The sequence below is a fragment of the Hypanus sabinus genome, chromosome 4, assembly GCF_030144855.1.
Source record: "Hypanus sabinus isolate sHypSab1 chromosome 4, sHypSab1.hap1, whole genome shotgun sequence".
Taxonomy (NCBI): domain Eukaryota; kingdom Metazoa; phylum Chordata; class Chondrichthyes; order Myliobatiformes; family Dasyatidae; genus Hypanus; species Hypanus sabinus.
Window position 1 is genome coordinate 69,501,384 of NC_082709.1, and position 13,565 is coordinate 69,514,948.

The 13,565-nt window shown below is 37.6% G+C and overlaps 1 protein-coding gene across 5 annotated transcripts in view; it reads left to right on the forward strand.

The window, feature by feature from the left end:
* The window catches only part of ikzf2 (IKAROS family zinc finger 2), a 166,841-nt gene that overhangs the window by 124,340 nt on the left and 28,936 nt on the right, over positions 1 to 13,565 (forward strand). For all 5 annotated transcript variants that reach the window (XM_059967359.1, XM_059967362.1, XM_059967358.1 and 2 more), the window contains exon 5: positions 12,619 to 12,786. In XM_059967359.1, coding sequence (XP_059823342.1) covers positions 12,619 to 12,786 — 168 coding nt within the window. The remainder of the gene's footprint in view (positions 1 to 12,618; positions 12,787 to 13,565) is intronic.

Genomic DNA, 13,565 nt, shown 5'->3' on the forward strand with positions numbered 1-13,565 from the left:
CTTGACTACTTATTAGATTCATTCCTAATGGGAGGCACGAGGTGTGAAAATTAGGCATGATTTTTGTCATTTAAGGCAGCAAATCTTCTTAAAAATGATCTTCTCTGGAAAATTAATATGGAAAAATATGCCGAAACGCATCTCGTGACCACGAGATGGTAACAGTCAAGAGGTGGTCTCTCCTCCTTCTCTATTGCCCTCCCCTTCTCTCACCCTCTCTTCTTGCCCTCTCCTTCTCTCACCCTCTCCTTTTTTTGCCCCCACATTCTCTCCCCCTCTCTATCCCCCTCCCTCCTCTCCCCTCCCCCTCTCTCTACCCCCTCTCCTTCTGACCTCTCCTCCCCATTCTCCCCCTTTCCTTCTCCCCCATTCCTTCCCCTCCCCCTCTCATAGTCTCTCTCTCTGACCCTATCTCCCTCGCTCTCTGTCTGTCTCAGAAATTTAACCTATCTTCAAAAGTTTGCTTTATTGTGCTGGAGAGTGAGTCTTGTGCTTTACTCATCACATTCCATCTGAAAGTTCCTTGTGGTATAGAAGGTCCCTGTGATTCTCCCGAGATTGCACATTGTTGTTGCCAATATGACCTGCAGCACTGCTGAAGGAGTTCATTATATAAGAGCATCGTTGATCTTGATAGTCAAGGAAAATGCAGTTTATTCCTTGGTTTGTGGCTCAATGTAACTGAAAAGTGCACTATGGACCACATCGCAAACTTTTAATTATTTTTGGTGCAAGTCGAGAACATGTTTGGAAGACCCTTATCCAATTAAGAGAATGTCAAATTAAGTTGTGTAAGCTCCATTGTATTGAACCCTTGCCTGCTGGTATTGTTCCTCTAAATGGAGTACATATTGGGTAAAATATTTGGGCCCTCGAATCCTGTAAATGCCTGTGACATAATTTTCTTCATGAGGTTGAGATTTCTAGATGTCTCCCTTAAAATGGGTTGTGGTAATGGCTTCCTGCATGATTCTCACCTCTCTTTTTCTCTCAGCATCTCTTGATTTCTATCACCATTTTTCCTGAACCTCCTTATCGTCCAGTCTTTGAGCTGAACTTCCCAGACCACCTTTGTAATAAAGCTATTCATAACCATGTCAATAATTACTTAACATCAGGAAAAAAGTTGATGAATTGGTAGATTACAATAATAAATTTCAGGAAATAAAGAAAGAAATACCTTGGGCAAGCATAAAGCACAGTTAGCCTACTTGGTATTACTGAGCTTTAGAATATTCTTTCTTCCCCCTGCTGGTTAGCTGTGAGTTGCTAGGCTAGATTATTATTATAAAAAAGAGTTCTAACTATAAGCATCGCAGGCTTTTAGTTATTTCTGGTGCAAGTTGAGAACATGTTTGGAAGACCCATATCCAATTAAGCAAATGTCAAATCAAGCTGTGTAAGCTCCATTATATTGAACCCTTACTTGTTAGTATTGTTCCTCTAAATGGGGTACATATTGGGGTAAAATATTCAGGCGCTCGATTCATAATTGAGTTATTAAAAGTATTATAGAAATTGATGCTGTTGTTTAAGACCATTTGAATTGTTACTGTATGTTGATGCTGGATAAGGAAAATTTATCCTACTCCTTAATCTCTGGATTTGACACAAAGTGCAGGTGTAATCACATAATCTTTCAAATATATTTTAAATGTACCGAGAATTTCAGCTTCTACCACCATTATAGTCTGCAAATTTCCGATCAGCGCTAATCCTTAGGTGGAAAGTGGCTCTGGATAATGACCTTACTATTGAGGGTACAGAACTTAAATATTCATCGTGCCAAGGCCCTTTTTAACTTCAATTCTGGTGAAGTGAGCTAGAATCTCAAGTCATGATCAAATCTTACAAGGGAAATGGTAAAATAATATAATTAGTCACAAAGTTGGCTCTGATTTCAAATAACGGGGCCCCACGCTTCAGAGAAGCCTTTGAATCTTTGCCCAAGGGTTAAACTAGTCACTCCAGCATAATGGTATTAATAATTGCTTCAGTCCTTTTTTGCAAAAAGTGTATGACATTCTGTGACCTGACCACAAATCAACAATGCTATACCTTTTTACTATACAAAATGTATATGGAATGTATTGTACGGTGTATTGAGAGTGGTGAGATTTTGACTCTTAATTGAAACATGATTTGTAAAATTAACACATACACAATACACAGAATCAGAATCAGGTTTAATCTCACTGGCATATGTCGAGAAATTTGTTGTTATGCAGCAGTGTTACATAATAAACTATAAACTACAATAAGAAATATATAGATAAAATACAATAAATTAAATTAAACCCTCCACGCATATGTATTTATTTGCCATCATGGAGGCCAGGCATTACTGTTCAAAAATGTGGAAGTGAGTACTAAATCTGAACAAAGTTATGGCCAATTCCCTCACTTATTGCACATATACCCAAAAGAAAAGGGAAATATGAAGAGAAATATATTTATTCCCAACTGAATATTGACTCCCAACTGACCTGGTGGTTGTTGTTGATTTTCCAAATAAATTATATTTAAAAGTGGCTTTTCTAGTTAAGAAAAAGAGTGAGTTCCTCGGAGAAACAATGGATACAAACAGTCTACTTGATTTACCTTAGTTGACCATTCTTATTCTCTTATTGCTTTTTTGTTCCATATCCCTTACAGCTCAATGACTAAATCAAACTGCATTGTTGAACATATTCACCAAGGTCTCTGATATTTATTTGCTGAGCTAATAACAACTCATGCTTCCAGCAACTTCATACTCAAGTATAATCACAAACAAATTTAACTAGTGTTACATGCCAGGTGCTCCATCATGCATTCTCTGGCCCATAAGAGTATTGAAATATTGTTTTTCTGGCATTTACACATAAACAAACATATTCCACTCCATCTTCTCTCATTTTCTCTGACCTTATCAACACAATACTTTTAACATTTCTTTAATTAGCTCCATTTTAGCTGGCATTTGCTGTTCCATTTTGGATAGTAAGTTCTTCTATCACACTTCAAATAAAGGAATTTCACTTGAATTTGTTATTGAAATATGTTGGTGACTATCTTTTGTTTAAAATTTGTATTTATGGAATCTTACAAGTGGAAATATCTTTACTTTGATTACCCTGTTCATCTTCTTCAGTAGATTACTTTGAGTCTTTTCTATAGAAAAGAGGTGTGGTTTAGTGTCTTTTTTGATACTTATGAGCCTTCAGTTTTAGTATCCTCCTTGGAATTTTGTTTTCTCAACACCTTTTTGATAGTCCTTTATCCATTTTGTAATTTGGGACATGGTAAGTGTTAGCTCGTGTCTAGTTTCCTTACTTTAGTGAGTTGCCAGCATATGATATGGTGGCTTAGAGGCATATGCAAATCACATACTTTTACATATAATCTATAATGAATTACGTAAACAACACAGAATGCTTGATCAAACATATATACAATATACTCAAATGTTACTGAAATATTAAATACACAACACTCTTCCCTACTTAGCTACAAACTCCTACTCAATATAAAATGAATCCCAACTATATACACGTTGTACTATATAATACAACTACTATGCAGATATCTGTAACATAGTAAATTTTAAGTTGTCTCATTCTGGCCTAAAAATCTAATTGCTGTGGAGAGTTTCTTACTCTTGTAGAATAATGCCTTTCATGACAGGGGTGGAGAGAGGATCAGTCTGCTTGGCAGATGAGACTTGTGGCTGTGAAACCATCTCAAGTTCTGGGGCCTCCTCCATGGTGATTGTAGGAGTTCACTCTGAACTTCTGTCACTCATGACATGTGACATGACTGCACCTATACCATAAGGCAATTCATTACAGACAAGCTACATAGTACATTAGGAATCATAATGTTTGAGTGTGGTGTCTGTCGTCAACAGTTGCCTTTTGGAAGGCCACCACACGCTGCTTTGTCCATTGCCATTTCTTTCTGAGTTCAAGGGAAGGAACACAGAAACCAGCGTTGACAGCAATCTGTTACAGTGATTAACAAATCCAAAAAAGAACAACTGTGACACATCCTTAGAATTTGGGACATCCACCACTGCTTGAATTTTCTCTGCACACTTGTGAAAAACTTGTGCATCAGTGATGTGACCAGAGTAGGTGATACTTGGTTTCAAGAATTCACACTTGTTATGTTATGCATGAACCTATAATCTTCTAACCTTTTTAAACACTGTTTCAAGATTTTGGAGGTGTCCCTTGTCATCTAACTGGTAACAATAATGTAATCCAGATAACACTGAGTGCCCATACAGCCTTGCAGCACTTGGCCCATAGCTTTCTACAGAGTGCAGGTGTAGATCCTACTCCAAAAATAAGCCTATTATACTGATAAAACCCTTTGTGAGTGTTTACAGTGAGAAACACCTTGGACTCTTCTTCTTCTATCTCCATCTGTATGTAGGCCTCAGCTAAGTTCACTTTACTGAAGTGTTTTCCTCCAGAAATGTTTGCAAAGATGTTCTCTATCCTGGGAAGAGGGTATCGATCAACTTTCAGGACAGGGGTGATGGTGATTTTAAAATCACCAAAGATCCTGACAGGCCCATTCTTCTTGGCTACTGGGACCACTGGTGTTGCCCATGGGCTCCACTCAACCTTGGAAAGAATTCCTTCAGCCTTCATGCGATATAGCTCACTGGCTACTTTATCTCACGTTGTATAAGGAACCAGATGGGCTTTGTAAAACTTAGGTGTGGTATCTTTATTTAATACTATTTTACCCTTGACGTGTTTTAGTTTTCCAGTGTCAATGTGAACACTGCTGTGGCATCATTCAGTACCTTTTTTAATTCACTTTCAGTTGACTCTGTTGCACGGGATGTGGCATGCAGATGATGGGTGGATCTCCAATTATGATTTAACTGTCTTAGCCACTCACCTCTCCACAAAGCTGGCCCTCCCGTTTTTACCACATAAAGCCCAGTGCGGCTTGTTGGTTGTCGTATTTCACTGTTACTAATGCCTCCTGCAGTATAAGTTCTTAGTTGGATAAATGCAGGCTTCAGTTTAGTATTTTTGAAATCCCATTCAAGAGCATTTTGTGGAATGACTGAAATAGCCTAAGTAGTGACCAGTTCCATTTTAATTAATTTGCCATTTAATTCTGGTGTATGCCATATTGCTGCCCTCTTGTTAGTTTTCACATTGTAACTCTCAAGGCTACACACTCCTTTGTCATAAATAGTCTCTCATCATCATCAGATATTTCCTCAAAGACATGCAGATTAGTCCTCTTTTTGAAACGGAAACTTTTTATTCTTACCTCTTCTGAAGTCTATTATTTATGTTTGCCCAGCATGCCCTTCGTATGTGTCCTACTTTGGTGCATTTTCTGTATGTTTCATCTTTAAACTTGCACTAGTCAGGTGTATGTGAGCCCCTGCCTCAAGGATAACATAATTTGTTCAACCAGGGAAGTTTCTGCTTGGATATTGTAATTTTGTTCATGTTCACTTTCATTCCTGACTAAAACACAACTACACATCTGCTGTTTCCTATGGTACAGTGATTTCAACTGCTCTTTTCTTCAGTTAGGAGACATTTTGAATGTTTTCTTGTAAATTTTCACAAACTGAACAATGTCTCAGTGCATCATTGAACCAATGATCAAACTGGCAATGCGTAGACAATTTCTTCAATTCAGCTATGTACGCTGAAATTCCCCCTTCCATTTTATTTCACTTATAGAACCTAAAGTGTTCTGCTATCAACAATGGTTTCAGTTCTAGATGTCCTTGCATTACTTTCAAAATATCAGCAAAGCTTATATCAGCTGGTTTGTTTGGAGCAGTCAAACTTCTAAGCAAGCTGTATGCCTATCTACCTACTTCACTCAGCAAAACTGGCAATCGCTTTTCATTGGTTATTTCATTTGCTTCAAAATGCTGCTCAATCACTCGGTATACACACTCCAGTTATCTGCTGTGGAATCAAATGCTTCTGTCTTTCTGATATAGCCAACCGTTTCTGCTTTTTTAAATTTTTTTTATTATCATCATCCAATACTCACTGTCCACGAACCTGTGAATTGTGTCTATTTTCTGCCTTTTTTTAAAAACTCAGCTGTCTTCTTCTCTGATAAAGAAAGCACGCAGTTTTTTTTAAAAAAAACCTGAATGTCTCACTATGCTTCAACAGGTAGATAGTCATTTTGTCTTCATTTTAAAACTTGCTACTCGTTGCTGTATTATGTTTTGTAACTCCAGAAGTTAATCAAAAGGAAAACACGGGAGAGCTGTGGATAACTCCTGTCTAGTTTTGTTTTTTTTTACTTTAGTGAGTTGCCCACATATGACGTAGTGGTGTAATGACCTATGTCATTCACATACTTTTACTGATAACCCATAATGAAAACAACAAGGAATGCTTAACCAAAACAATATATCCACAATATTTCTCAAATATTACTGAAATATTAAATACACATCAGTAAGTATGTTTGAATGAATATCCAATAGAACTAATCTAATCTCTCTGCTTATCATTTCTGTGTTTTTTTTGTTTCTTGTTTCTTTTCTCTCTCTCTCTCTCTCTCTCTCTCTCTTTCTTTCCCTTCCCTCCCCTCCCTCCGTCCGCATTGGCTGTTTGTAGGTCTTCTCTTTTTTTTTAGTGGGTACTTTTGGATTTCTTGTTTTGTAACTGCTTGTAAGGAGACGAATCTCAAGGTTGTATAATGTATACAAACTTGATAATAAATGTGCTTTGAACTTTTGAATCTCTGCAATGAACTCTAGTTTCTATTTGCATTCTTAAGACCTTGACAACCTGTATTGCTTGTTTTATGAACATGTGCCACAACATCCTAGGTTCTACATATTTTCAGCCCTCAGTTTTTGCTCATCAAAGCAGGCATTATGGGAGGATAATGTTCTACATTATCCTCAATTTGCCCCAAATGATTTGAATCTGCTGATAAACACTTACTTGATACCGAGAAACAATATTTGTGGGTTAACAATTTTAATTAGGAAATGGAAAAAAAAACTGTTGCTCTAGTCTAGGTCTGGGGCAGGGGAGTGTATATGCTAAGGCCTTTTCAGATCAAGAAGTAGATAGTGTTGGGTGTTCTGAAGAATGTTGACGTTGATGAATCCTTTGGAGCTTATGAAATCTATCTCAGCTTAATGAGAGAAGCAAGAGGAGACTGTGGTGGCTTTGTCAAATGAGGTACATTGTCACTGACATAGGCCATTAAGTTTGTTTTGTGGTGGCATTACATGCAGATACAACAATTTTACTATAGTTTACAATAAACATAAATAGTGCAAACGAGGAATAGTGAGGTGGTGTTCATGATTTCATGGACCATTCAGGAATCTGATGGCAGAGGGGAAGAAACTGTACCTAAAACATTGACTGTGGGTCTTTGGGCTCCTTCACTTTCTCCCTAGTGACAATAAAGAGAACAGAGCATGAATTGGGTGCTGATGGCCTTTCATGAATGCCACCTTCTTGAAGCCCTGGCTTTTGAAGATGGCCTTGATGATGGGGATGGTGCGAAGGCTTGTGCCCATGACGGAGCTAGCTGAGTCTACAAACCACTGAAGCCTTTTACAGACCTGTGCATTGGCACCTCCATAAAAAACGGTGATGTAACCAGTCAGAATACTCTCCATATGAAGACATTTACTTGTGTCTTGGAATCTCAAAGTCCTGATAAAGTAAAGCTGTTAGCATCTCTTCAATATGTTGGGCAATGTCCACAGTGTATATATCCTTGCTAGCCATAAGTGAGATCCCAGAGGAGTGGGAAGTAGCAAATGCTGTCCCTTTGTTTAAGAAGGAAATAGGTATAATCCAGGAAACTATAGGCTGGTGAGCCTCACAACAATGGCAACAAAACTATTGGTGAGGAACCTTAGAGATAAGATCTATACGTATTTGGAAGAACATTAGCAACGGTTATCAAGTAGGGCAGGTCATGTCTATCAAATTTAATTGAATTCTTTTGAGGAGGTGACCAAGATGATTGATTGCAATAGAGCAGTAGATGTCAGCTACATGGATTTTAATAAAGCTTTTGATAAGTCTTCTCATGGTAGGTTGATCAGGAAAATCAAGATGCACAGGAACCATGTTGAATTTTCAGATTGAATTTTGAATTGGCTTGCTGATAAAGATTAAAGGGGCGTAGTGAAAGGATATTTTTCTGACTAGAGGTCTGTAACCAGTCATGTTCCACAGGGATCAGTGCTGGGACTTCAGTGGTAATGCATATCAATGACAGGGAGGAAATGCAAATGGATTGCTTAGTAAATTCACAGGTGATCCCAAAATTGGTGGAGTTGCAGATAGTAAAGAAGGTTGTGAAAGTTACATATATACGTGTTGAGAAATGGCACTTGAAGTTCACTCCAGGCAAGTGTGAAGTATTGCAGTTTGAGAGGCCAAATGTAAGAGGTAAATGTACAGTTAATAACAGGACCCTTAATAACATTGATGTTAAATGAAATGCTGGGATCCATGCCCATATCTCCCTGAATGTGCCAATGCAAGTAGATGGAGTGGTAAACAAAGCTTCATCACTAAAAATGTATAGAAAAGAGTCAGGAAATCATGTCGCAGTTGTATAAAACATTGGTTGAGTGGCACTTGGAGTATTTCATACAGTTATAGTTGCCCCATTACAGGAAGGATGTGGAAGGTTAGGAGTGGCTGCAGAAGAGGTTTACCAGGGTGCTGCCTAGATTAAGAATATGAGTTATCCTTATCCTTGAACAAACTTGGATTGTTTTATCTGGGGTGTTGGAGGTTGAGGTGAGACCTTGCAAAAATTTATAAAATTATGAGAGCAGTAAATAGAGTAGACAGTCAGAATTTTTTTCTCCCCAGAGTAGAAATGTCCAATTTTAAAGGGCACAGCTTTAATGTGAGAGAAAGTAAGTTGAAAGGGGATGAAAGGAGTAAGATTTTTTTACACAGAAAGCGGCAAGCGTCTGGAACCTGCTGCCATTGTGGTAGTTGAAACAGATACAATAGTACACACTTATTTGTAAGAAATGGAGGGGTGTGGATCATATGCTGAAAGGATTAGTTTAATTTGGTGTCAAGTTCAGCACAGATATAGTGGATCAAGTGCAGCTTTCTGAGCTGTATTTTTTTAATGTAATAAAAGGTGAATCAATTTATAGTTCTAAGAATGGGATCAACATTGGTTGTTCATAGAGTGGTGTGGATTAATTTCCCAGACAACATTTTGAAGGGAACATTGTACACAAAACAGCATAATCTGATGCAGAAATCACCCAGGAAGTGCCTGATCAAGTTTCTGAAGCCACACAAAGTGACCCGGAAATAGCTGTTATCAGATTGTCATTTATGTAATACTGAAATTACCAGCATTGCATATCATATTTTTGAGCCCTGGCTCTCTTTTATTACAGTTCTTCAAATGCTTAATTTGACCTTTTGTAGTTAACTAATAACATTTCACCATGTAATGATTTAATAATTAAATTGCTGGGGCATGTCAGAATTCAGTATTTTGTTCATGGACAGCATTGGGTATGAACCATAAATGGGATATAAAGATGGCAGTGTGCTTAGTTGCAGTAGCTTCAAACTCTCCAAATTAGGTAAACATTCTACAATTTAGCCGACAGGAACTTCTGAATATCAATGTCAAGTGTATTAACAGCATTAAGACCCTGAGCCCACTCTGACAGAACACAGAGAGTCAGAGATCACCATAACACCAGGGCAAGCCCAGATACCAGCCCCAGCTGGGAGATGCTGCAGAAGGCATAACAAGAGGAAGTATAAGTGTGGTAAGTGAGTTGGGATCTGCGCTTGCCTAAAAGCTGCACCTTTCATGCCCCCATTTCCAAGTGTCTACCTTGTAAGCACCCAATCAAGCACTAAAATGGATGAAATCAGACTGAGACTTGCAACACAAAGGAATTTATTTGATTGCTGCATAATGATTTTCATTGATACCTGGCTGGATCATAACATGCCTGATGCAGCTATTGAGCTACCAGGCCACACGGCCTATGGGAACAGAACAGAAGGTTCCCATAAGAAATCAGGCACTGGTTTATGCAATCATGTTAACACTGTCTGGTGCACAAACTGTGATATTGTTGATGGTCACTACTGTCCAAAACCTGTAATATCTCATGCTAAAATTCATCTGCCAAAAAATCCACCGTTATTAATATCACAGCAGTTTACATTCTACCACAAGCCAACACTAAGTTAGCATTAGCACAACTGTCTGCCTACCCTGACTGCGCCTTCATCATAGCTCATGATTTCAATCAAGCCAACCTTAAGACAGTATTCCCTAAATTTTGCCAGAATGTGAAATGCCCACAAGGGGCAACAGTACATTGGACCAGGTTTATTGTGGTTGCATGCAGGGCTTATCCATGCCCTCGCCTGGGACTGTCTGACCACTTGTCTTTATTTGTAACCCCAGCCTACAAACCACTGAAAGCCAAACCAATTGCCAAGTCTATGTCAGTATGGCCTGACAGCTGTAATAACGGCTTCAGGATTGCTTTGAGTGGACACACTGGAACCTGTTTGTATTCCAAGCAATGCATGGTTAAGGAATTGACTTGCAGTAATACACCACCACAGTCATGCACTGTATCAAATATTGTGTACACAGTGTCACCAACAATTGATGTGTTCCCAAATCAGAAGCCATGGATGAACCATTATGTCAGGTACATCTGATAATCAAGTGTTTGCAGTACTAAAACACTTGATTTTCAAGATAATCTTGTGTGTTTTGTTTCTGCATTGCATTTATTTTTAATTTTAAACATTATACATGTTGAAAGTTATTTTAACCGTGAAGCTTCCAGCCAACTGACCAATTACAATAATGGCTGGATTAACACACGTTGTCATTGCCGTGGCTTGATAAAGCTGCAAATTGCAGTTGGTTGGAATCGTATGTTAATTTCAATGCAAGTGTTTAAAATGCCTTGAGACCATGATGAAAAGCTGCATAATATAAAGAACTATGTTTCGTTTCCCAATATTTAAGTACATATAAGCCTAGAAATCGGATTTTACCTTTTGCTGTGCTCATTTACCCTGATAGTAAAAGAATCAAAAAATCTCAAATGATGCTCAGCTGTCAGAAACCAGTGCACTGCTGTGAAGAGCCAGGAAAATAGAGAGCTTTGCCCCCCAAATGGCACTAATTGTATTAATGTCTATGCTATTCAGATCCTTTTATGGACCCAGAAATGGGTTCAGCAGCAGAGCAGGAGATCAGATGCACTGGAATCTGACCCCTTCCATGTCTGATTTCAATATTGCATTACAGACATAGAATCAAAATCCACGTATCAGAATCAATCCAGCAGTGAGTAGCAAATTGCGCTTTAAAGCAGAGATCTGCCGTGGTCAATTGGAAAGACCATGTGGCCAGGAATTTAAGATTCAGCATACTTTTGACCTCAACAAAGAGAGCAATCCAGGCTGAGAACGTGTGTGGAGAACTTTGCTTAGAATGCCATCCATATCTTCAACTACTTTGGAAAACTGGAGCCGACGAGAAGATTCCATTTTAGAGAGGTCCAGAGAGGGTGCTGTTTTCCTTGAAGTTCTGTGGAAGCAAGTTTTTAGTTAAGGGGAATATCTTTGCTTCCTACTCCATTTAAATCATGAAGGCCAACATAATGCCTCCAATAATAGAATACTGCCAGTAGTGTCACACCTGAGACATCCGTTATAAAATTAATTCTACATCTAAGTGTTGGGTAAAGCACTTCCTTTTAATTGTCACACAGTCTATAAAATTTGGATGGGGTTTGAGTAGTCAGCAGGTCCTTAAGAACATGCATAGTCAATTTTTCCAAGTTTCATTTAAAGAACAATAAAGCAACAAAGTAGCACAGTGTTGTCTTGGTTGTTTCACGAAGGACCTAGTTTCTTTGAGCTTGAACTTATTTACTAAGGCCAGTAATGGGTGAAGTATGAATCATTTGTGAGCATATGGATACAACAGTGCCCAGTCCAATTTGCAATGGGCAGAATTTCAGCTGAGGTGATCACAAGTGTATCACTGCAAAAAAAAAAAATTTCATGAGTTTATTAATCAATCCAATCTTTAGGTTATATTCTTTAAGTTGAACCTGTATGTTGATAATATCCCAATATTTTAAATTACAGACTACTTGATTAATGTTTAATTTTTCTCAGATATGTTTTAAGTTTTATATGACAGCTATTTGTATACTAATTATCCAAGGGACACGAGGTATTTAATAAACTGCCTGTTGCAACAGTATTCTGGACTTGTGCTTTAAATAATATTGCTAACACAAACAAAATAGCTGTATTGATAGAATTAATATCAATCGAGGATATAAGCAAAATTAGAGCAATTATAGGAACACTTTTTCTGCTACATTTAAACCTGCACATTAAACTGAGCTCCATTTTATTTGAATTATCTGTCTTTATGCCTCTTAGCTGAATTTAAAGCTATTTCTTGCAGAGGCAGTTTCATTTGGGGGTCAATTACTCAAGGTAGGACTTGAATGCTACTACAATGCAATTTATGTTTTCTGTAGTAATATTTTCAGCTCCTGGTTTACTTTTGAATGCAGGTGTGTTATCTTGGTTTTGTGTGTTCCAGGTGAACGTCCCTTCCATTGCAACCAATGTGGTGCTTCATTTACTCAAAAAGGAAATCTACTGAGGCATGTGAAACTGCATACAGGGGAGAAACCTTTCAAATGCCCATTCTGCAGCTATGCCTGCAGACGACGAGATGCATTGACAGGTCATCTCAGGACACATTCTGGTGAGTTTACTTGCTGTACAAGTGCAAGTATCATTCTTCTTGCGTTGGGCATTCCAAATCCCTATTCTATTATAAAAATATTATAAAGAATAAAAATCCTTGGAGTTTGCCTGGCTAATCAAGTTTAAGGAATGTTACCGAATGTATCTTTATACAAAAATGACCCATATTATTATAAAATAAGAACACCCATAAATATAATACATACTGATAAAATAGATTATAATTATAAGGAAATGAATTAAACCATGTACAAAAGGAGCTATAATATTGTTGAAAAGATGCAAAAAATTTCATTATAACCTAATGCTATGTCCCCAAAATGTTATATAACCAAATCTGGTGATCTCAGATAATTGTATTTCTTGTTTTGTTTTCTTTATGTGTGAAACTTTGTATTTTAACTGTAGTCAGCCTTGCTGTTTATAGGTATGGTCGTGTTTGGTATATTACGCAGCTGAAGGCTTTCTCTATAATACTGCTGACATAACCATTGGTATGTTTTTCAATGGTAATTAAGAGAAGTCACCGTTTACTTTCTGTGCAGTGACAGTCTTACATATTGTGATCTTTTTTAGATTTTAGTTTACTTAATTTTGCAGTAGAAAATAACATGTTGAATCAGGTTTAATATTACTGGTACATCTCATGAAATTTGTTGTTTTGCGGCAGCAGTACATTGCAATACAGAATAATAAAAAAAGCTATAAATTAAAATAAGAAATATATTAAAAATTAATTTAAACAAGTAGTGCAAAAATAGAGCAAAAAAGAAAAAA